At 40.3% G+C, this 24851-nt stretch overlaps 1 protein-coding gene across 1 annotated transcript; it reads right to left on the reverse strand.

Moving 5' to 3' along the window:
* Positions 1-1036: 1036 nt before the first annotated feature.
* Positions 1037-24081, reverse strand: aldh1l2 (aldehyde dehydrogenase 1 family, member L2). Its single transcript, XM_058626020.1, has 23 exons — positions 23857-24081; positions 22385-22529; positions 17946-18180; positions 15986-16151; positions 14623-14724; positions 14165-14254; positions 13076-13210; positions 12838-12963; positions 12662-12753; positions 10811-10958; positions 9936-10055; positions 9714-9841; positions 6653-6803; positions 6493-6563; positions 6275-6380; positions 5026-5113; positions 4116-4209; positions 3922-4021; positions 3336-3434; positions 3090-3255; positions 2217-2322; positions 1941-2140; positions 1037-1858 (listed from the first exon to the last, which is right to left on the reverse strand). Exons 1-23 carry the CDS (start codon positions 23902-23904, stop codon positions 1803-1805), a joined length of 2772 nt encoding a protein of 923 aa, XP_058482003.1. The 5' UTR covers positions 23905-24081; the 3' UTR covers positions 1037-1802.
* Between the last annotated feature and the right edge of the window lie 770 nt (positions 24082-24851).

Below are 24851 nucleotides of genomic sequence, written 5' to 3' on the forward strand. Positions count from 1 at the left end.
TAGCACTACTCGGCTCAATTCTACGATGTTTTTTTTTGCTTTTCCATGGTGCTTTGTTTGGTACCTGCGGGCGAGGTTCCAGGCGAGCGGAGCCGATGCTAAAATGTGACGTCAACAGACCAGCCATGAGCACGACATCCGACACAAGAATCGAACCGAAAAAAGGTCGAACGATCAGCTCAAAAGAATTAAATATCCTGAAAACACCCGTTCATCTCCAACATTTAGCAAGGACATTTCTAAAATCTCAACATTTAACACAGGAGTCTGGACAGTGAAAGACGGCGATCGTGAGCCCAATCACAACCGGTTCAGCTGTATTTCAGTTCAGTGACTGAATCCTGAATTACTATGAATTAATGGAAAATAATGTGACTGATACCAAAGCGAGTAGTCGAGCAGCGCTAGAACTGTTTCATGGAAGATGGCCCACTCTAGAGTATAAGGGGGTTATTTTATTTTTTTTAATTTTCTAATTTTCAGGTGATAATAAATGAATGAAAATGTCAATTTCTGTGGATTTCCTCTCTTAATTATAACACATGTTGCAGCTGAGTGTAAATGAAATGATATAGATAGAAATGAACATTTCCTATGTATTATTGCTACATAAAGACCGGCACATTTTAAATGGCAAACTCTGTTTGTGATTGCTATTCTGCATTATCTCAACAATGATCCACGCAGGGTTCTATTTAACATATCTAAAAATATATACATAAATAAAACTAATAAAAGTACCTTAAAAGATACAATAAGAGAAGTAGCAGTGTGTTCTTGAGTGTGTTGGTACACTGTGAATGGGGGGAATTCCAGCACTGCTGCCAAGTTACTCTTAATGCACTAATTGATGAATCCACTTAACCGGATTAATTATTAATTAACTGTTAACCACATCTAACAAGGAACCATGTGGAGATTAGTTTGTAGTATTATAGTACAATACAGTACAGTATTGTACTATCGATATGTTTGCTACCTAAAGCTCAGGTCTGTATTCTTTTTCTGAAAAGATTTTTATCATATCTTTTTAAAACAAGAAAAAGAAAAAGTTTCCCTCTGTAGCCCTGGCAACACTGAATGATTGGCTGATGTACCCGTCTGTGACAAAAAACCCGTCTACTTCTTCCCAACAAGCCAGAGATAGCCTGAAGTTAGCAAGCTAGCAAGTATGAAAAAACACAAAAGTTCCACTGCAGACAACTACTTCCTGTGTGATAGGGGCGGGGCTCTTGCAAGATTGCTGATGGGAGGGGAGGGGAGGGGAGGGGGCCGGGTGCATGAGGTACATTTTGCAGTGTGCTAATGCTAGCTTTTCCACACTTACTGACCCGTGCTTTAACGTGTCACATGGAAGTTCAGATCCATGGATTGGAGATACAGCAAATTAAAGAGTTTAAAAATGATAGTATAGATATAACATTTATCCAATTGGTAAATTCTGATTCTAAAAATAGGTTTCAGGTGGAAGTTTGAGAGAGTGTTGTGGGGTGACACACTCCTTTATGGAACCTTGACGTCACAGTCAGAGGCAGCATCCAAGCTGGGTGGATTTTATGTAAGAAAAAAAAAAATAAAAAAGTCACATGTCCCGTATCCATGACAGGCGAGAGATGACAGGCAACACTGTCCAAACTGTGGCCCACACACACACACTCACACTCACACTCACAACTACGCTCTCCTTTCACTCCCACAGTCACACACATAAGAAACTGTTCAAATGAAGGTGGATGTGAAGCAGACAGGGGAGTCCTCTCCTCTTCCTGTGTGAGTCAGAGTTCTGAGGGAGAGTCTGGCTTTCAGTACTCCACAGTCACTGCTTTGGTCTTGAGGTATTCCAGGAGCGCGTCCTCTCCTGTGAGCAAAAACACACAAGAAACAGCGTCAGTCTAACTGTGAAGGTCAAAGACGATTGCTCTGCAGTCGCCGCGTCTCACCGAGGTCTTTGCCGAAGCCGGACTGTTTGAAGCCTCCAAAAGGCGAAGCCACGTCGGTCTTGTTATAAGTGTTGACGAACACGGTTCCCGCTTCCAGTCGCTCGCTCACGTACATGGCCTTGTTGATGTCGCGGGTGAAGACTCCAGAGGCCAGGCCGTACTCCGTGTCGTTGGCTCTCTGCAGCACACCGTCCACATCGCTGGGAGGACAAAGAATAAAAGAGTTAGGGACTCAAACTGTATGATGTGTCACAGGAGGATTTCTGTAAGATTTACCCGTTTTTGAATTTGGACACCACCATGATGGGGCCAAAGGACTCCTCTTTGGCCAGGAACATGTGGTCCTCCACACCAGTGAACACAGTGGGCTCCATGAAAAAACCTGAGGGAAAACAGCCACGGTGAGGAGGGTTTTCTGTGATTAGGAGTGGGTGATAGGACCTTAAAGTAGAACTCTGCAGGATTTTTACACTTATTTAGATCAGGGCCGTCAACACTGGTCTGGGGGGAATGGGGCTGTGTGTCAGTGGTGAGTGTTTACAACACTGAAGAATAAAGAGGTAGACAATGGATGGTTGTTTACAGTGGTGTCATAAGATTATGTACACCACTGTAAACAGCTCCACAGAGGAAAAAGGCGAAAAAGCCACCAGACTTGCAAAGGTCCGCTTTCAATAAATACCAAATAAAGATCTGTCGTCAGATCTATGAGTGAGTTTTCAGTTAATTAAAGTTAGTTTCAAAACGTTTATGGACAAAAATACATTGAAAATGTTGAAAAAATGTCTTTAAGAAAGAAGAAAGGCTAAAAGCTTTTAAAAAGTCACTCTAAATACAACTGTAGCCCACACAAATATGCTGTAGTGTTGCAGTACATGTGTGATATGAGACCTGTCTGTGTGCAGTTTGCATGTTTTCCCCCACCATCAAAAACATGATATTATATCATGATAGTCAGGTTGGTCCCTTGTGGTGGCACACTCAGTCGTAGCGGCTCTGATCAACCCTCCTCACATCTGACCTCGAAATTTCATTGTGCGATTTTGGTTAATTTTATAATGCCAATAAGGATGATTTCCTTTTCCCCTTTGTGGACTCTTCTGTGTGTAAATCTGAGGACAGAGGCTTGGCGTGTTGGTTTGGTCCTACCTGGCCTGTCAACCTGTCTGCCTCCGTACACCAGCGTGGCTCCCTCCTTCACTCCAATGTCGCAGTACTCCAGCAGCTTGTCCATGTGAGCTTTGTGATTCTGTGGCCCGTGGTCTGTGGAGCGATCCAGAGGATCTCCAATCTTCATCTTCTTGATCTCCTCCACCTGTGGGGAGCCAGTGAGGAGAAATGTCAGGCTTGTTTTCATATCACTTCAGTCTGTGTGTGTGTGTGTGTTCTACTCACCACCCGGCTGATGTACTCATCATGTATGGATTCCTCCACAAACAGACGACCAGCAGCAATGCAGTTCTCCCCTTTGTTGAAATATACAGAGCTCATGCCCTGAGGAGAGAGAGACACACACACACACATACAACATTATCTCCACATGTGTTTCACTTGTTAACAGACAAAGACTTCAATCTTCTCTCCTTTTGTCTGTATACATTTTTCTTCATCCCACAGTTGAAAGACATGTTGGATTAGTGGTAGAGCGAGTCGTCTTTCAAACAGAAGGTCGAGGGTTTGATTTCTACATGCCAATGTGTCCCTGAGCGAGATAATTAACCCCAAGTTACAGTTTGGGGTTAAGTTAAATGAAGTGTAGGTGTGAATGGTTTTAGGCTGCAGAACTGCCCACTACTTCTAAACTTTGAGGTCCTAAAAAAAAAAATCTGTTTTATGTTATTAAAACATTATCACATTGTTGTGTGTTGTTCTCAGCTGCTCCAGCTATAGCGATATTAAAAAAAATATAGTAACAAGTAGGTGTTTACTTCATGAAGAGTGTGTTAAGTCCTAACAAAAACACCCTCCTTCTCTCTCTCACCATTCGAACCGCCTTGTCCATGTCACAGTCACTGAAGATGATGAGAGGCGACTTCCCTCCCAGCTCCAGAGAAACCTTCTTCAAGTTACTGAGTGCACAGCTGCAACATGACAAAGAGAACGAGAGTTGAAACAAAAAACAACAACACTATTTTACTTATAAAGCCAAACAACAGTGAATCAGCTGGGTCAAACCTCTTCATGATCTGTTTGCCGATCGGTGTGGAGCCCGTGAAGCCCAGCTTGCGTATGTCAGGGTGATCGGACAGACGCTGTCCCACCATCCCACCTGGAGGACAGTGAGGGATGAAGTGGGGCGGATTAAGAAGAGAAGAAGAAGAGTCATGTTAGAAACATGTTAGGAATAGTGATAAAGTTCATCCTCCTCTGTTTTTCACCAATATATAGCATTTCTAAAGCACTGAGAAACCCATACTATTTTGAAACATTTTGATGTGTAATCCCTCTGATACATATATTTAATCATGAGATACCTAGAAATTGTACCACAAACTTTATTTCCATACCAATTTGTAAGACAAAAAACACCATATTTATTCAAGTAAACATACTGAAATGTAAAGTTTAAACACCAAGTATCCAGCAATGTTGTTTTAAATGAGAGGCAGAACCAAATATACAAATCAGACATGAAGTTAAACTATTGAATACTTAGTAATATACAATGAATAGGCTCAAAAACAATGTATACGAATGAGTACTCCTTGCATTATACTATAAAAATTTAAGTCAATGGAAATATGTTAAAACTAGTGTTGAAACAAGCCAGCATAACTGATTGATTGTATATTGATTTAGTGAGGAAAAGGGTCGAATACGATTTTTGATTGAGGAAATTAACCTAAATAAATAAATAAATAAATAAATATCAAATCCCACCCCAATCATAATGAAAATTTTAGAGCAATAATATTGCAACATATGGCACTTTAGATCTATGAAGCATTAATAACCAGATAATGATCTACATTTTAGTATCAGTACACTTTCATATTTTCCTTGGCCTAAAGAAACAACAGTTGGCCAGAAAAAGGGAAGGGGACAGTGTTTATATATTTATATGTACATAGTGAGTGCTTGTTACCTGAGCCTGGCAAAATGTTGATAACTCCTTTGGGAATACCAGCTTTCACTGACAGCTCAGCAAACTTCAGTGCTGTCAGGGGAGTGACCTGTAAGTATATATATACATATATATATATGTATATATGACAAGAAGCACCATAAAGAGTTTATCCTGAATGAATGGAAATAAACTAGATAAATAAGCAGGGTATGATGTTAACAAGTGCACAGACTTTCATCATCATTTAATTTTTTAATGAAGAACTATTTTGTCACTGAGCCAACATCATGTGGTAATCAATATGATATTGATTTTGTAGTGGCAGTATGTCGAGAGTCAAACTTAATCAAAAGACCACCATTGCAACGCAAATGTGAATCTCATGCAGGCTAAAGAAATGAATGTCCAATGCAGATTATTCGTTCACACCTCGTTATTCGTTCGTTTATATTGTCTTTGTGGTTTGTTGTACAAAAGCAAGCAAGCAAACAACAAGAACAAAGGAATCCTGCCTGCCTCTCTCACTCTGATATAAAAAAAACACAAACATGGTAACTGGTAAGGTGCATACTGGTCCCTAACCAAACTTCTGACCGAAATAGCAAGTGATGCCCCCACTATGCACAAACCGATCATTAAATAACAAAAACAAGCAAAAGAAGGTCATGGGGGGCGTTGGTGCCAATCCCAGCTGACATAGGGCAAAAGGTGGGGTACACCCTTGACATGTTGCCAGGGCCACATAGAAACAAACAACCATTCACTCTCAAACCCACAGTCAATTTAGATTGTCCAATTTGCCTTATTCCCAAATCTGAATGTTTTTGGCCTGTGGGAGAACCCAGAGAAAACCCACGCACACCCGTGGAGAACATGCAAACTTCATGCAGAAAGGACCTTGTTCCAACCAAGTTGCAAACCCAGGTCTTGGTGCAAAGGCAAGAGTGCTTAACACCACACCAACCGTCACTATCAACTTAATTGACAAAAATATAAAGCATTTTGTTCTTTCTTCAGCTTCAACATACCTGTTTTGTGAGAGATTTTTACACTGGATGCCCATCCTGACAAAACCCTCCCATTGACCCAAGCTTGGGCCCGACACAAGGAGTGCATATATACATATATACACGTATATATATAACCCTAACCCTAACCATATATATATGTATATATATATATATATATGTATATACACATATCTATATATATACATATATGTGTATGTGTATGTGTGTGTGTGTGTGTGCATATATGGTGTATTCACCTGAGCAGGTTTAAGCACAAGTGTGTTTCCAGCAGCAAGGCAGGCTGCACTCTTCCATGCCAGCATCATTAGAGGGTAGTTCCATGGAATGATGATGGCACACACACTGTCACAGACAAAAAAAAGAAAAAAGAAAACACAATTCTGCACTTAGTAAAAACCAAAAGAAACACAACTTCCCTACTCTAATATCACAGTGTGGCGGGTGGTGATTTTACCCCAGAGGTTCTTTCCTGGTGAAGGTCAGATTGCGGTTGGGTCTGGCCTGGTTGATGGGGATGGTCTTGCCCTGCAGACAACGACAGCGTGTGTTTCTGGGTCAAATCAGAGAGAATTATTAAACACCCAAAGTGTGCAAGAGTATCAATAAAAACTGACCTGGATCTTGTCACACCAGCCGGCGAAGTAACGGAAGGTCTGGATGGACATGCCTACATGGGTCTTCAGGGCCAGTGTGTACACAGCACCTGAGTCAATGGACTCGATGGTGGCCAGCTCCTCCTGGTGTTCTTCCATCAGGTCAGCAATCCTAGAGGAGAGGAGGACAGAGGCCATGGGAGTTAGGATGGCAGTATAGAATAGTATTGATTAAAAAATACAAAGAATTCACAAAATGACATTTTTTTTTAAAAGTGAATTTACAGCTTACTGTCACTCTCTGTAGAAGCCAAGTAGTTGATTTTGTGATTTATTGGATATTTTGCATTAGTTTATCAGTTGTTTGTTGATTATGTATTATTTAAATGAATTATTAATTAATGCCGAGTGTTTGAGGAAAGGACAGTGTGTAATACAAACTCCGGCCCACAATTGAAGGAGCTAGTGCAACTGCTAATGAATATCAGCTGTGCTCAGTCTGGGAACTGGGTCCAAGGCATGTACTGTATATATATGTATATATGTATATATATATATATATATATATATATATATATATATATATATATACACACACACATATATATAACTAAAAATTCAGTTATGCATATAGCTGTTTTATTTATCTAAATTAATTTGCAGAACATGCTATTGCAGTGGTCAAAGAGAAACAATATTTCAGTCAAAATAACATTTTCCTATCTTTACATTTCACTTCAGAGTGGAGAGGAATTTTTAAGCTTGACAGAAATATTGAGGTGATTTATATCGATATTGTATAATATAAATAAAGTCAGTCAGTCATCATCTACTGCTTTATCCTCCACCAGAGGGTCGCGGGGGGTGCTGTGCCAATCTCAGCTACATCGGGCGATAGGCGGGGTACACCCTGGACAGTTCGCCTTTCCATCGCAGGGCCACACACAGATAGAGACAAACAACCATTCACTCTCACACTCACTCCTATGGTCAATTTAGAGTGTCCAATTTACCTAATCCCCACATTGCATGTTTTTGGACTGTGGGAGGAAGCCGGAGAACCCGGAGAGAACCCACGCACACACGGGGAGAACATGCAAACTCCATGCAGAAAGGCCCTTGTTCCAACCGGGGCTCGAACCCGGGTCTTCTCGCTGCAAGGCGAGAGTGCTAACCACTACACCACCGTGTGGCCCTATATAAATAAAGTGATAGTGATAAAAAAAAATCTGTATAGGTAACTTTTCAAATGGTTTTTTTCCTCAAAATCTTTTCAAAAATATGTCTAATTTGTGACTGACTCAAACCAGTGATGTCGAGAGGGAGACAGTGTCCTGTGTTTGACGGGTGGATTGACATCAGTCAAGCAGCTCTGCAGTGAGAGCCCTACTCCTTTTTTTTTAAGACCATTGGATCAGAGGTAGGGCTGAACGATATATCGTTATCGTATCGATATCTAGATATGAACATTCAAGATATTCATATCGCAAAAGCAACGATATAAACAATATAGATTTTCCCCCGCGCTCGCCCTACATGTACATTTCTGGCACAATAAACTTAATTTTTACGATTGCCCTTGAATGCACCACTGCGGCCAGCCAACCACAAACCTTATTTCATGCTTGCTGTGGATCGACAGCTGAAGCCAACCAATGACAAACATAGGAGGGCGGGAGGGAGACGGACACTGAGACGCGCACACACACACACACGACATACACAGCGGGAATGAAAGTGACATGAGCGCGGAAGATAATGCGGCCAAAACATAAATCATCGTATTTTGGATTTAAAAAGGATGATGTCAACCAGAGCGAGGTGTTGTGCAGGTCGTGCTTGGCAAACATTGCGACGAAGCAAGGTAGCACAACAAACATGTTTCACCACCTGAAACAACACCATGGCGTGCTGCACGAAGAGTGTAATACAATGAGGGAAACACCGGGGACTTCTCAGTCATCCCAAAAGAAGCCCAAGCAAAGTGTGTTTACTGATGCATTCAGTAGCGTTACACCGTATGAGTCGACGTCCACCGGACATAAAGGCGTTACAGAAGCTATAACATCAGACTTTGCAAAAGACATGGTACCCGTGTACACAGTCTCACAGTGAGTTCTCATCAATAAAACTGCACTTTCCATGTGGAAAGTTTCTACAGTCTTTTGTATTATGATGTTTTTATTTTTCTGAAAAATGCTTGGTTTTCACCGAACCCGTAGTCATATCGTATCATATCGATATCGAGATATCTGACATGAATATCGAGATATGAAATTTTGTCCATATCGTTCAGCCCTAATCAGAGGTATAAAAAACATCAGTCTCAATATGTGGGATGAGAGGCAAACACACCTGGTGACCCCAGCTATAAATGTCAGTGGCTGAAAGAGTTAAAGTAAGAGCCTGACAACGTTAGTGAAGCACTACTGTAACTCATCACTACTGTAACTCATCACTCACTCTGAGTTCTCACACGTACTTGAGAGTTGTTACACGAAGACGAGACAGAGAGAATGTGAGGGAGGAGGAGAAACAGACAGGTGAGGGTGAAGCTGTTTCACTGTTGCTGTGAATCTGTTGTCAGGAATGGGGCATCTTGATACACAACGTTGTACAATCACATCTTGTGATTGTACAAGATGCCACCCGCCACAACTCCCATGTCTCTGAGACTAGGGCTGCAACTAACGCTTATTTTCATAATCAATCTGTTGATTATTTTCTCCTTTATCTGGTCTGTAAAATGTCAGAAAATGTTGACATATGTTAAACGTTTTAATGATTTTTTTTTCTTCTTGAGCAAAGAAACTAAAAAATATTCACATCTAAGAAGCTGAAAAATAAAAAAATAAAATGTTTTAATTATTTAAAAAAAAAAAATTAAACTTAATTATCAAAATAGTTGACAATTAATTTAGTAATCGATTATTTCTAGATAGCACTATAATGGCAGTTCTGATACACACTATGACGGCAGACTAAAAGCATGATCATATCTGATCAATAAACAGGACTGAATTGTTTCTAGCCTTTAATGATCATGTAACCCACATGCAGTCCTCTAGGTGGAGCTACCTACTTGTATAGTAGACTTCCTCTGTCTCTGGGGTTCATCCTGCCCCAGGGCCCATTATTAAAAGCTTCTTTGGCAGCTGCCACTGCACGGTCCACATCCCCCACTGAGGCATAGGACACTTTGCAGATCACCTGGGTGAAGGACATGATGGTCACATGCTGTATTCTTCAGAAGATTTTAGGTGTTTGTGTATGCATGGATTCACATGTGACAATGTTCACTCACAGATCCGTCTGTAGGATTGATGGTGTTATACGTCTTTTCGTTTTCTGCATCCTCGAACTTGCCGTTGATAAAGCACTGGTGTGGCATTTTCAGTGTCATGTTGTTCGCGTCTTTGGTTGCCTAGATACAAGAGACAGCATTATTAAAGTATGTGTGATATACACAGTATTTACCTATCATCGGTTTACGTTCTACTTTTCTGGCAGTCTTGTTTCCATTTTGTCCTGCACTTTGAGGTACCCCAGGGCTCCATTTTGGATCCAATATCGTTTTTTTATATATATCTGGTCCACTAACATGAATAAAATTAATGAATGAATACATTTCTAGAGGTGTGAATATTTCAGAGTCTCCCAACTCAATTTGATTCCAATTCCTTGGGTCACACTTTGATTAAAAATCAATTTTTGATTCAAAATTGAGTCATAGAGCTACTAATTTGAGGGTCTACTCTGCTGTGTGCTAAGAAAAATACTGTCGTCATGAAATCAGAGTGGAGTGATTGTAAGACTGGCTTTTATATTTGGAAAACGGCAAAGTAAACACAAGCAGATCCAAGAAACAAATTCACATTTAAGCTAAACTTGACCAAGTCATCTGGGTATAATCTGAAAAAGTTACATTGAGAGTATGACACACACACACACACATACATATACAGCAAAAAAATCTATTTTGAATCAATTTAAAATATTCGAGTATAAGAATCACAATTTTTACATGAATTCATTTTTGACACCTCTATTGTCATCTCTATACAGTTAACTTTACTATAACTGTGGCAAAGTCACACCGAGTGTATATGCTGATTTACTGTGGAGCACCACAGTTAATGAGGGTGAAACTTGGAGGCAACAGGGGGTGCTTGGACTCACATAGTCAATGACCAGCTCCTCCTCCTGGTCTTCTCCTCTCAGCCTGCGGACGAACATCTGGATGAAGTCCTGGAAGGTGGGGGCCATGTACACGTCTTCGTTTTGAAGCTGCACACCAGCGCATTTCTGCTTCACCTCCTCCACCAGCCTGGACACAAAAAACACACTCCTTTATATTGGTTGGTAGTTTTTAAGGTGCTTCTCAGAGCTTCTGTAAACCTTCCCAACTGTCATATCAACATTATTGACACAGTTGATCTAAAATCTAGTTTCAATTAACCTCCTTAACATCTCCAAATGTATGCATGTGTCAGTTTTGGTGCCCAGGTGAGCAGGCGCATTTATATTTTATAGATCCCAACTTTTGCACAGGAAGCAGCGTACCTTTATTTTTGTGTATGCAACATTTATAAATGTGGCCCCAGAGCTGTCATTGTTGTATTCATTTCTTGTCAAAGTAATTTGATGAGACGTCTGTTTTGTGGTATTTTTCCCTGTTGGCTGACGATAAAAACTTTAGTGTAAAGTAGTTTTCGGTCATCATCACAACTAGAAGAACATACACTGCCTGGCCAAATAAAAAGGTCGCCACCTGGATTTAACTAAGCAAATAGGTAAGGGGTTGCTGCAGTTGGTCAGGTCCAGGTTCAGCAACATTATGTGCCCAAAGAATGAGGTCAGCTGACTACCTATATAATGAATGACCAGATTATTCCATCAATGCATTTTTTTCTTCCCTGATGACATGGGCATATTCCAAGATGACAATGCCAGGATTCATCTGGCTCAAATTGCGAAAGAGTGGTTCAGGGAGCATGAGACATCATTTTTACACATGGATTGGCCACCACAGAGTCCAGACCTTAACCCCATTGAGAATCTTTGTGATGTGCTGGAGAAGGCTTTGCGCAGTGGCCCAACTCTCCCATCATCAATACAAGATCTTGGTAAATAAAAAATGAATGCAACACTGGACGGAAAAAAATCTTGTGACATTGCAGTAGCTTATGGAAACAATGCCACAGTGAATGAGTGCCGTAATCAAAGCTAAAGGCGGTCCAACGATGTGACCCTTTTTTTTAGGTGGCGACTTTTTTTTTGGCCAGGCAGTGTATATACATCAAAGTCGCCACCTGCACCCATCATGCCTAGTGCCTACTGTACAAGCCTGTGGGGGCAGTGCTTTGATCTAAGGTTGCTGTAGTTCTAGGTTCAGCAACATTATGTGCACAAAGAATGAGGTCAGCCGACTACCTGGATATACTGAATGACCAGATTATTCCATCAATGGATTTTTTCCAGACCTTAACTCCATTGAGAATCTTTGGGTTGGATGTGCTGGAGAAGGCTCTGCGCAGTGGTCCGACTCTCCCATCATTAATACAAGATCAAGATCGTAAATAAATCTTGTGACATTGCAGAAGCTTATCGAAACAATGCCACAGCGAATGAGTGCCGTAATTAAAGCTAAAGGCGGCACAAACAAATATTAGAGTGAGTGACCCTTTTTTTAGGTGGCAACCTTGTTTTGGCCAGGCAGTGTATATAGATTTACCATTTATTTAAACTAACAGAAAAACAAATCATAATATCAAGGACTATGTTATCCTAGATTTAGGCACAATGACAAATAGACAGTGGAAGTAGTAAAAATAATTAATAAAAATAAAATATTTCCAGATAAAAATGTTGATTAATTGTCTTTGACTGTCACTGGTAAAGATCATAGATAGTTACAATGGTGATGAATCAGAGAATCATCCTGAGACATGAGGTCTAAAGTAGAAGTTCAGCTAAATGATTTGGAAATGATTGAGAAACCAAATTCTGGCCAGTGTCTGCCTCCCTCACCTGACCACATCCATGGAGGCAGCTCCAGATTTGAAGAAGTCTGTGGTTTCCTCAATGGTGGGCACATTGCTGAGAATGCCTTTCCAGATGTTCTATGATTCAAAAACACATGTTACAATGTTTAAAACAATGCCTTTCTTCCTAACACAGCATGGAAAAAATCACTGTGTACTTACCCTGATCTCCTCTGCCATTTTCTTCTCCTCATCAGTCAACTCCACACTGGAGCTTTCCCCAGAGGAGAAGTATTTGGAAGCTTGGATCATCTTTCCGTCCTCAAACTGCAGGCTCTTCACCATGAGCTGTGGACCAAACATAAAGTGGATGAAGTTCAGCAGCAAGATGAGAGGAAACACAATAACTAGGCCACAGGTATATTCGAATAACAAAGCAACAAATTACAGAATCACTCACCGCCTTTCCATCAGTCCCGTACAGGACAAGCCCGTTCTTGGTGACCAGGCAGGGCTGCGACGCCCCCTCGATCTCCAGGGGCTGACCAGCAGGTACTGACCCGCCTAACATGGACGAGCCATACAGGGTCACAGACTGAGGAAGAACACGATGGGATACTTTGTGTGAATGGGACTCATATTTCAATCATCAAATCATGATTGGATGCCAGTCTGGACATTATAGATTAACCTGACATTTAAAAGATATTTCATGGTAGGTATAAGATGTTTAAATGAAAATTAAATGATCTCATATTACTATTGCAAATCAAGAGCACTGTAAAGTTATAAATCAATGTTTTTCTCAGTGTATATGTAAGAGGTACTGACACATTCAGTACTGAACATCCTGTCTCAGCCTTACATGAGACAGTCATGCATGCTCTCAGTGAAAACAAATGCTGCGTTTCCATCATGGCACGGTTTGGTTTTGTACAGTATGGTACAGTACGGTTTGGAATGGTATAGCCCTGGGTCAGGGTGCGTTTTGACTGTGAACAGTACATTTACTTGATGGGCGGGGAGTAAAGAACACAACACAGACAACAATGGAGGACATCCAGCAGCTCTTTTTTTACTGCTCAGTTTGTGGCTGTATGTTTCAACAAGATGTCAAGCTTTGTATGAGAATAGACTGCGGACGTTTCCCTCGACGTCCATGGAATATTTACACTGGGAGTGATGTTTTTCTGTCGCCAAATCAACTGCCGACTGCCGTGTCAGCAAAGTGCCGTACTGTAGAAGAATGAATTGGAACGGGATATTTTAGTACTATTTCCAATGGAAACACAAAAAAAAAAATGTACCTACTGAACCAAACCAAACCAGTACCTTCATCCAAAACCCTGAACTATGTCTTCAAGGGTGTAAACTATAAATAATTTTAGACATTTAAAAATATTCCAGAATAAGCTGACACCCTGTGTGAGGTAGTGGATATCAGCCTCTGCCCAGATACATTATATCAGCTTTAAAAACCTCTCCCTTTGACTTGGTAATAGATACAGAGGGACGATAACTCTTCTCGTCCGAGTTCCAGGAAACCCACCTGACCATCAATGACAGTCCAGGCACCAGGGACTTTGTCATGTCCACGGATCCAGTTGTGGATGGCCTCAGCTGGCTGGGCCAGGTTGATCTGGGGGGAGGGGGGCAGGACGAAAACATGTTGACATTTCAGAGCAGGTCAACTAAAATTTCTGAGAATGAGTGGGAATCCCAACAGCTGGCTGCCACTCGCTGAGCAACACATGGTGAAGTCATGGTGGAAAATAATCCTGTACACTAAGAATAGCACATTTAAGCAGCGCCAGTAACAAATTGGAGAGTTACTGAGAACAGACTAATCACACTCTCTCTTTTTGTAAGATCAACACCACTTTGATACACCTATTTGAATGTTCTTCATGTGCTAAAGGGAAAGTTTGTAAATGTAAAATGTAAATGAATGTAAAAAGAACTGCAGCACTTTGATGTCACATGATGCAGTAAAGTGAGAAGTTGCACCTTGGAGTTGGACCTCTTCTGGATGCCTTCATAGCTCGCTCCTTCCTCTGTCTGTGGAACTTTGGGAGCTTTTCCGTCAGCGATGAGCTGTACTGACTCCACCTGCACCAGAGGGACATGCATCTATGTCAGTGGTGCAACAGCTGCTTTACAACAGGCTGTGTGATATGGGTTTCACATAGAGCTGAAACTATTAATCGATTATTAATCGATTACTAAATTAATCGACAACTATTTTGATAATCGATTAATCGGTTTGAAGCTTTTTTCATGATTAAAACAAATTTTCAATTGTTTAAACTTCTTAGATATGCATATTTTCTTCATTTCTTTGCTCTGGATAACAAAGAAATCATTAAAAGTCAATCATTTTGGTTTGTGGACAAAACAAGACATTTGAGAACATCATCCTTTCCAGTTTTGACAAACACCGATCAACATTTTTTAAGGTTTTCTGATATTTTATGGACCAAACAATTAATCGATTAATCGAGAAAATAATCGACACATTAATCGATTATGAAAATAATCGTAAGCTGCAGCTCTAGTTTCACAATATACTTCTTTTATGTCATTCAATTTCAATATATATCAAATTAATATTTCTGTAAGACTGTGTGATATGGCTTATAAATAATATCGACATATTTAGGCTATTACCCCATATAGGAGATCTATGGGGATATAAAGCTGCACACAGGTTGTTTCTCTGGACTCATGAAAGGTTTTCTTTTAAGATGGTTGTGCTTCTCAGCGTGACAATACACTGTAAATAAAAGATCTACTGTTTGTGTGTATTATATGCTTAAAAAACACGTATTATCCTTCAGATAATACCGGGTTTATTTATTTGGCTTTTTAATGTTAAATGAAGGACATTTATGTGTTAGAAACAATGAAATGTAAATATGGTCAAATGCTGCACAACACAAATAATTAGGCTCAAAAACAAAGAAGTGTTATTGTGAATTATAACTTTAAATATAATAATAATATTTAGTGTATTTCCACAATTTTTTAAATATAATAAATATGATGAGGATCAATGCAACATCCTTTAAAACCAGGAAAAGTCATCACACATACCTTATCATGATATGATGATAACTGAAATCTAAGACCATGTCTTGTCTCATGTCACGATATCTATATATTGCTCCCTATTTACAACAGTTTGGAGTTTATGGAAATATAATGCTATTCCATGGAAACTGTATGAATTTCACCTTTTGTGAACAATTAGTGAATTCATTTATCCAAACAGTGTTCTCTTATATGTGCTGTTGATATTCTCCTGACAACAGTAATTGTGTGCTAAGAAAAGGATGAGGCGACCCAAACATGTCACATTCCAGGTGGTTACCATGGCTTTGATGCCCTCCGGGAAGAGGAAACGGTTGTAGAGTGTGTCCACGGTGTCATTGGGCTCAACAGCACAGTCCTTCTGCAGCAGGATGGGTCCCGTGTCCAGTCCATCGTCAGCCCAAAACACTGTGAAGCCAGCTTTCTTATCACCTTCAATCAGGGTCCTAATGACACACATATATAGAAATAAATAGTTGGAGTTGTGCCATAACACACTTGTTTATAGAGCAGATAGGATGTAAAGCCAGCTATAAACCTGAGGAAACTATGAAAAGTCAGATAAGAGTCAAGACTGTGGCAATCAACCTGTTGATAAGACACGATTAGGTTGTCAACAAAGGTTTCGCCTTCTGTACTGTCATACATTTGTTTGTTTGTAAAGGAAGCTATTTGGAAGTATGGTTTGCCACGGGCATCAGGAACAAGCCTGAGACACAGAAGCTTGCTTGCACTACCAACATGGCTGCCAGCAGGGACACAAGAACAAAAATAATTTATCCATTATAATATCTTAAGAATATATGTGGTGCTTTGTTTCACTATTGGACAGTCTTTTCAAACTTGAAACTGAAGTTTGTAAACCTCTCCTGCACCAAAACTTTCATAGAGAAATACAGCATTTTTTGCTTGTGGTGACACAGGAACTGGTGGTCTACTGCTGCCACATGTTTGTGTCACTGAGGTAAAATCTGAACAAATGATTTTAAACACCAAAGTGACAAAAAAGACACACTGGAAGTTACTGATAAAGGCAGCGATGGATCAACAACTCTTGTGTAACATAATGTAAAATTGTAGATTGTTTTTATGGACTTTGGTGGGGGAGAATGAGACAGTATGTCAGCTGGCATACATTTTATTATTTAAATGAGACTTTTGTTATGTAATCAGATTTTTCCTTGTTCCACTGAGCTAATGCCTGCTTGCACAGTCACTTTTATGTAACAAGCTGATTATATTTAAAGCCCAATTCCTTTTATACTCCCCCTTTACTGCAATTGCACTGTATTATGACAGTAGGGATAAAAGATTTTTAAAACTCTGGACCTTTGTCACTACGAATGAATGGTCACTTCTGGAAATTAAGTAAGGGCTTAAAGAAAAAAACAGTACAAGCTGACAACAAATGGAAGCAGTTCATAGAGGGTGGAGAACAGACGCTAACTGGCAACTGGAGCTGATAAGAAAACAGCTTTAGTTGTAGGCTGACCTGAACTGGTTTAAACCTCCTGCCCACTCTGATAGCTGCACTGTTATCAAGGACATTGACAGTGTGAACTACATTGTTGACTTTTATCTTCGCCTTGTAGCTGCTGTGGAGATATTAGAGCTTAGGTAAAGTTCCTGCTTAGTATCAGTGTAAATATGGCAACATGTGACAGTTACACAATAACTGTGAATAATAAAATGTAGTAGAGCTACATATTTGCTCATTGATGACAGCTACATAACAGAGTTCATTGATCTGATGTGAGCTGATGTTAGCTAACAGTCACAACACAATATTGGTCATAAACAGACTGTTGTAGCAGCATTTATGCATTGCACTTTTTGAATTGGAATACAATATAGAATAAACAATTGATATTAGACTCATTTAACTATGGTCTTTGCAATTTTTCAATTGGGTACATTTAAATTGAGATTTTGATTTAAAAAACATTACATATTTACTAAAACATACAGCAGGACAGAAAACTGTATGTGCAGTAATTTCCAAAGTCTGATGAAAGATTCATAGATAGATCTCATCACATGTTTGAAAAAGAGTAGGCACAAGTATAAACTTATATGTTCCTACCTCATTCCTATTACATACAACTCAATTACAATTCCATACCAAATCGACGAGTACTGGAGTCCAGGCACCATTTACCTCATCTACCATCTACCAGCATCTTTAATTGCTTCTCCTTGTTCCTGTTAGCTCAACACGCTGTTGACACTGCATTACTCACCAGTTGATGGCCGAGGCTCCTCTGTGCCGTGGTAGGATGGAAGGGTGATAGATGATGGAGCCATGCTTGGGATGGTCAATGATGTTCATGGGAATGAACTGGGAGCAGAAGGGCATGACATTGAGCTCAGCGCCCACCGCATTGTAGGCCTCCAATACCTCCGGGATGGGTTTACCCTTGACACGCCATCGTGGGAACTTGAACACTGGCGTCCCGTCTTTCTCTGCCGCCACAGCTGTAGAGGAAGATGACAGTTTATCAGCACAGGTCATAAATCAGAAAAGATGTCTAGCTGTGGTGTGATGATGTATAACATCCTTTGCTTTAGGGGTGTGCGATATATATCATCTACGATAGTATCTTAATTGTTGTTTTAACGATGTGTGAAATCACAATATCCAGGATGTCAAAATCATTTTTGCAAGAACCAATCAAAACACGCCATTTTGAGAGGCCACACATTCACTGCATGATCAAGCCTAGTAGGACAGACTGCGGTGCAAATGCATTGAGAACACATGCCGTATCCATGCTTCACAACAACAACAAACCAAGCTAATGTAGCTGCATATGGCTGAAGTTAAACATGAGTGAACAAACTGCGCCAGGAGACAAAACACAAACTCTACCAGCCTCGGAATCGACGCCGTTAGATTTAATAGCTAAACGTGGATCATCCTCACTTGCATGGAGGTGGTTTGGCTATGAAAACACTGATGTTACTCAAAAGACGCCAATCTGCAAACTATGTCGGAAAGCAGTTGCCGTCAAAGACAGCACATTTTTTTCCCATCTGTGAATTAACCACCTCACAGAATATAAAGAATATGAAAAGCTTCGGCAGTCAGCCACACAGGACACCAAGACCTGACAGCGAATATTACGAGTCCTTTACCTGTCACAAATCTTTCTACGATGAGATAATATACAATGTCAAATCAAAGATACACTAATTTCTAGGGCTGTAATCAACCAAAGAAGTTGGGGGGGGGGGGGGCAGTTATAAAACAAATCAGTGATTATTAGACTAAAACATTGAAATATGCCAATTCTGATTTGATCATGTACTCAAAACAGAAGGAGCAACATAACAAAGACAAGTTAGCTTACCGTTTTTATATGATATGTCATGTTTGTAGTCGAGCTGTGATATGCAAACTGTTGCTGGCAAACTTTGCATTTGACTTTTTTATCGCCATCTATTTTTGTAAAATGCTGCCACACTACCGATGACTTTGACATGTTAGAGGAGGACTGACTGGAGCTCAAAATAAAATAAAAACAGCGGATAGCTTTTCACCACATGCATTTACACCTGGTATTGACATGCTTCTCGAGTGCCCCCTTAAGTCACATCCCCCTATGTGTACTGCCATATCAAGAACAACAATGTTCAAATGAAGTTGCGCTATAGTATTGACTCCTCTTTTTGAAGCAGGGAAAAAAGTCGTCTTTGACAAATGGAAAACCGACAAAAGCGGAGGAGACTGCTGTCATGCTGTCATGTCAGCTGTGCTCAGAACTACCAAGTACGCATCGGAAATCCAACTGACCAAACCAACAGTTTGCCAGATTGGATAATAATCTGTCCTCCGGTGTATTTACACCCGTACTTAGATGTGGTCAAGCACTATGCCATTACAATCAGATCACAGAAAACACATTTTAATTCCATCTAAAGGGGCCTCTGTTGGCCTTCGCATACCAGAAAGGAAGTTGTTGTTCTAAGTTTACAGAGTTATCTTCTGCTTCAACACACAAAATACATGCTCTGGTTGGTTTATCCCTTCAGGCTACTGTAGAAACATGGATGGTGACCTCCGTAAAGCAAAGACTTGCCCAATACACTAGAGCTGTCACTTTTTGTTCGAAAATAGAATTTATGCCAAATCTAGCATTAAAAGTTAGCGTTCGAACTATTATGTGTTCAAGAGCACTGGCTCTAATCCACGCAAATAAGAACAGGACACAGTGGAAAGAAAGGGGCTACGGATGAAGGTCAAGAGGCCATCGACTGATGATGAACAGACTGCATACAAAAGACTGGGGTCCGAACACAGAATATTCACCTCAGAGCTGTATCTCCAGGCCACACAGGGCCTCTCTTTGCACAATGAAGCCACAATGCTACAGCTAAAACAGAGGAGAGACCTTTTTTGTCCATGTAGCTCACTTTTACACATCATCAGACGCCATCACATGTCTGACATTTGTTCCTAATAACTTCTGTCCAAAAGTAATGAAAGACCTATTCATACATCAACTGATTAACTGGGTCTTTATCAGGCAGTTTATGAGCCAATAACTGCACTCTCAAGACCAAACAACAAGGACAATAAAAGGTTGGACGTGCTATGCATAAGGTCTTAGACATACCTTAGTTGTAATAAGTGTTCATTTTAGTTAATGTTGCCTTTCTTTTTTATCATCTCTGACCTCTAACACCAACAATTATTTTCTCTCAAAGAACAGTTCCCTTTTTCAGACAATTCTTAAAATTCTCTGCAATGTTCAAAGTCACTTGAATCATATTTCTTTTCTCATTCTGATGCTTGATCTTCAGCAGATCATCTTCACCTTTTTCTTTTTTTAACAGTCTCTTTAGATAAAACTTTTAGTGTCATAGTGCTCCACATGGGAACACACAGAGATAGGGCTGCAATGATTAGTCAACATTGTCGGCAATAAATTGATAAAATTAGTTGCAGGCAAATTTAATTGCCGTAAATTGTAGGTTATGTCATTACACAGCTTTGTCACGCTGTGACATCTCACTTTCTACCCATCTCTGCTGGGAGTCGCTTGTGTACTGAACAGTGGGAGAGGACAGATAAACATCAGAGTGATATGGCTGCTGCCAATCTAACACCCTGTCGCCCAAAATGATCAAGGTATGACAGGTATGGGAGCATTTCACTCTGGTCACACCAAGAAAAAAAATCACGGGTAAAATTTGCAAAGCCGAGTTCTCATATCATGGGAGACACCTACATCTGAAGGACAAGGGACTCTCTTTTGAGGTTCAAAAGATCATGTTCACATTCTGGCCAGGAAAGACGGTTTGAAAAGAGTGAAGGAAGCCTAATATGTTGACCTGGAGAAACCATCACTCAACAGAGGAGGTAGACTAAGACACCTACTATCAGCCACCTATAATGCTGTCCTGAGCTCTCTTCCAAAAAGGATCAACAAGCAAACACATAACAACAACAGCGAAGCCCAACACCCACACAACAGCAGACTCTCTGGACCCTTCACACCTTGTCTCAGGTGAAACAAACAATCTGAAACTGGGAGGGGTGGATGATTTCATTACATTACATTACATGTCATTTAGCAGACGCTTTTATCCAAAGCGACTTACAAGGGAATTGAGTACAACCTGCCAGGGGTGGAGTTGAACTTGCAACATGAAGTCTTTTGCACACAGGGTACTGGTCTTAACCACTGAGCTACCCCACCCCCATCTGCATGATGATGATCTGCATTCTTTAACTTAACAACTCTCTAGAGCAGTATTAAATACCTGGTTCTTCTTACTACAGTACATTACATTACATGTCACCCCTACTAGTTAGTCAGAACTGAAGAAGCCTCTTGGATGAGAGGTTTAATGTCTTCAACTCAACTCAAGCAAGTCTAGTCACCCACAGTCAACTACTGAAGAAGATTATGACCTGGATGACTGAGAACCTTCACCAACACATCTGAAATATCATGTAATCAGACACTGTATATAGTACTGTGCACAGAATTCATGGCAAACACTTTCTTTTTAAACATTTTTTTTCTTGATCAAGATTCCTTGGTTGACAAAACATTGGTACTTATCTATACTGTATCAGCATTTTGCCAGTCCTTGGATAAACATTTGAAATAAAAAAATGTATTTGAACATTGTTATTTATCTTTTGTAAGAGGTATCCTAAACAGCAGCAATGCTAATTAAATACTTTTGAATCAAGTATTTTTATTGATTTAATTGTTAGTTATCACATGTCCAAAACAACCTCAAGCTAAATTCAAAAGCTGGTAACATAAAATAATCATTGACTAATTGTTTCAATAATCGATGATGAGTAGACTCTCATAATAGTCGTTAGTTGCAGCCCTCCATCGTGAACCAACTGAGTCGGGCTGGCTGCTGGTCACAGACGTGACATTACATGACATCAGCTGGAGAATCTCAACATTATGTTTTTGCCAAAGCTGACATTTTCGTGAGGTCAAGACCTTACAATTATTACAGAGAAACCCAACGGGAACATAAGCAGCAAGTAATAGGCTGAATGGAGAAAATAGGATTGGGCCAGAATAACCCTTTACTAGTATGAGATAAGAGAAAGAGCAAAACAGGGAGGTTGCAAGCTTTCTGGTGGTGGACAACTGGGGGGAGAAAACCAGAGAACCCAAAGGTAAAAAGGGAGGGAAACACTCACCCAGTGGATCAGCTTTGCCATCCTTGTCAGGTACAGTAAACACACCCACCACTCTGTGACCCTGCTTCCTCAGGCTGCTGTACACCTCCTGGCCAAACAGACTCTGGCCAATAATTGCTAGTTTTAGCTTATTTTGGTAATAATTCTGTAACGAAGAGGAAACAACACATTAGTCCAAACCAAACCTAAATACTCTTCTGTTTTAAGACTACCGCTCCTGTTATCACACTTTACACAAAAACCTTCCATGTATTTAACCCAGTCAAAGCTTTCATTGCTGGTGGTTCTCTGCTAAAAATAAACTTTTACATTTTTCAAAAACATTTTTTTCAAAATTTAATGCACAAATCTAAAATACACATGACAGTTTGACCTTGTCAGCATGAGGTTTTTCACTACTTTAACTACATTTAATTCTTCCATAGACTGTTAATTACATATATATAAAAAAAACAAAAAACATATCATATATGTGATATCATACTGTATATCACACATCTCCTTCGACTCTACCTCGACTAGGACGACAGCGACTACACAAAAAAAAAGCACTTATGACTTTGCACTTTATAGTTTGGCTTACTTGAAGCACTGTAATATATACACAATACAGGCAAGCTTTGCCCTTTTCAAATAATCAGCATCAATCAACAATGACTTTTGTTTAACTAACCAGGCAATTGCTATTTATTTATGCAAGTCTGTCAACCTCTGCTTTGGATACCAGTAGCCTCTAAGGCTGCAATGATGAATAAATGAATCGTCAGCTAATTTGATAATAAATTAATCAATGAATAACTTGACAGCTCTCTGAGTTTTCAGTTTCTTAAAAGTGAATATTTTATTATTTCTTTGCTCTATATAACAACTGTTAATTAGTTGTTAAAAAGACGTTATCAGACTGATATTAGTATTGGTGGAAGTCCAAGGCTGTAGTAGCCAGCCTTACAACTCCATCTGACTGCAGGGGCACACGTGAGGGGAAAGGAAGGAGGTTTCAGGTTTCATGCACAGCATATGAATGGTGCTGTCAGGCGCACGAGGCACCCTCTCCGGCTTACACTGGACTGTCTAACGTGCTCTGTCTTGCATTTAAAGACATTTATCCCCAAAGCAGCTGCTAGCTACTATACACACACACACACACAGCAAAGGTGGGGGAGCAAGTGGCTTCTCCTCTCTAAGCCGCTGACGGTCTACTCTACACTCATACAGTGCACAGTGCGGAGCTGCCGTGCTGACGCAATTCCTCCACAGATTGTACAGTACAGGCTGGGGATGAGGGCTAACGTGGCACACTGTGACGCCGCTACACCTCTCCAATATGCTAACACTAACCTGTGGAGGAGCTGGACGTGAACTACGTGACGGACCGCTCACTGCCAATGTCACTGTTTATTATTTGTATTATTACAATTACTATATATCAAAGCAGCACAACGGTGTGTGCTGCAAAACACGTCTATACTCACAGACGACGTGGAGAACCTCCGTAAGGCTTGGGTCGCAGTCCACAACATGGTGACGGTGTTTGCGTAGGAAAAGACGTTACGACTGAAAATGTGTCCGCAGCAGAGGAAGCGCGAGTTGCTGTCAAAAACACCTGCTTGTCTGCGTGTGTGTGACAGAGAGAGAGCGAGGAGGCAGAGGCAGGGCTGTCTGAGCTCTCTCTCACTCACTCACTCACACACACACACACACACACACACACGCGCGCGCACAACCACACAGCCCGGCCTCCACAGCAGCAGCCGTGGGCGTTCAACGGGCTACACTCGGCGCTGTACGTGCGCGATCACGACGCTCTCCCAACCCCTCTTCGAGGAAGCGCGCAGTCGCGCGTGGGAATTTACACACGTGTGGGCCACAGAGGCGCAGAAGAGTTATGTAACTAAGCAAATAGCCTGTCACTGACTCACTGTGTTTTCCAACAGGTTTTTTTTGCCGAAAAAAGTCTGAATTTAGGGGGAAAAATAAATCTTTAATTAAAAGTGTGGGGTGTTTGTTTCCCCGTTTTTGAGGTGGAAATGTTAGCGTAAATACTATTCTGACTTTAAATTAACCAAAATAACGAAGAAATTTATGATTATATCACGTCATGTAACTTACAACCAACGAACCATCTAAATCTGACTTTTCCTTCAGAAACTTGAATATATGAGCATTTCTACAGAAACTACACTAAAGGATGATGTTGCCTTTGATCTTTCCAGGGGAAAACTACAGTTAATCCCATTGCCTTTGATATGTACTCTCAATGAATTTCCTATGTGAGAAAGGTTACAGAAATTGTTCAACATTTCAAAAAGTGTAAACAATAAAAAAGAGTGATAATATCAATGCGATGTATACCTGTGTGTTTGTGTGAATGTGTGTGTTACAGAAGTACACTGTGAAAAATAAAAAAACAAACAATAATTCTGCTTGCTTTACGAAAATCCAACACAACCACTTTAAAATCAGGATT

Source organism: Solea solea, chromosome 3 (genome assembly GCF_958295425.1).
Source record: "Solea solea chromosome 3, fSolSol10.1, whole genome shotgun sequence".
NCBI classification, from domain to species: domain Eukaryota; kingdom Metazoa; phylum Chordata; class Actinopteri; order Pleuronectiformes; family Soleidae; genus Solea; species Solea solea.

What these genes read in the sequence shown, in the direction of transcription:
- aldh1l2 (XM_058626020.1), bottom strand. Translation starts at nt 23,904, where the DNA reads ATGTTGTGGACTGCGACCCAAGCCTTACGGAGGTTCTCCACGTCGTCT. An exon ending in AAATGGCAGAGGAGATCAGG is followed by an intron (nt 12,754 to 12,837) that starts GTAAGTACACAG and finishes TTTGAATCATAG; the next exon opens with AACATCTGGAAAGGCATTCT. An exon ending in CGGCTTCGGCAAAGACCTCG is followed by an intron (nt 1,859 to 1,940) that starts GTGAGACGCGGC and finishes TTTTGCTCACAG; the next exon opens with GAGAGGACGCGCTCCTGGAA.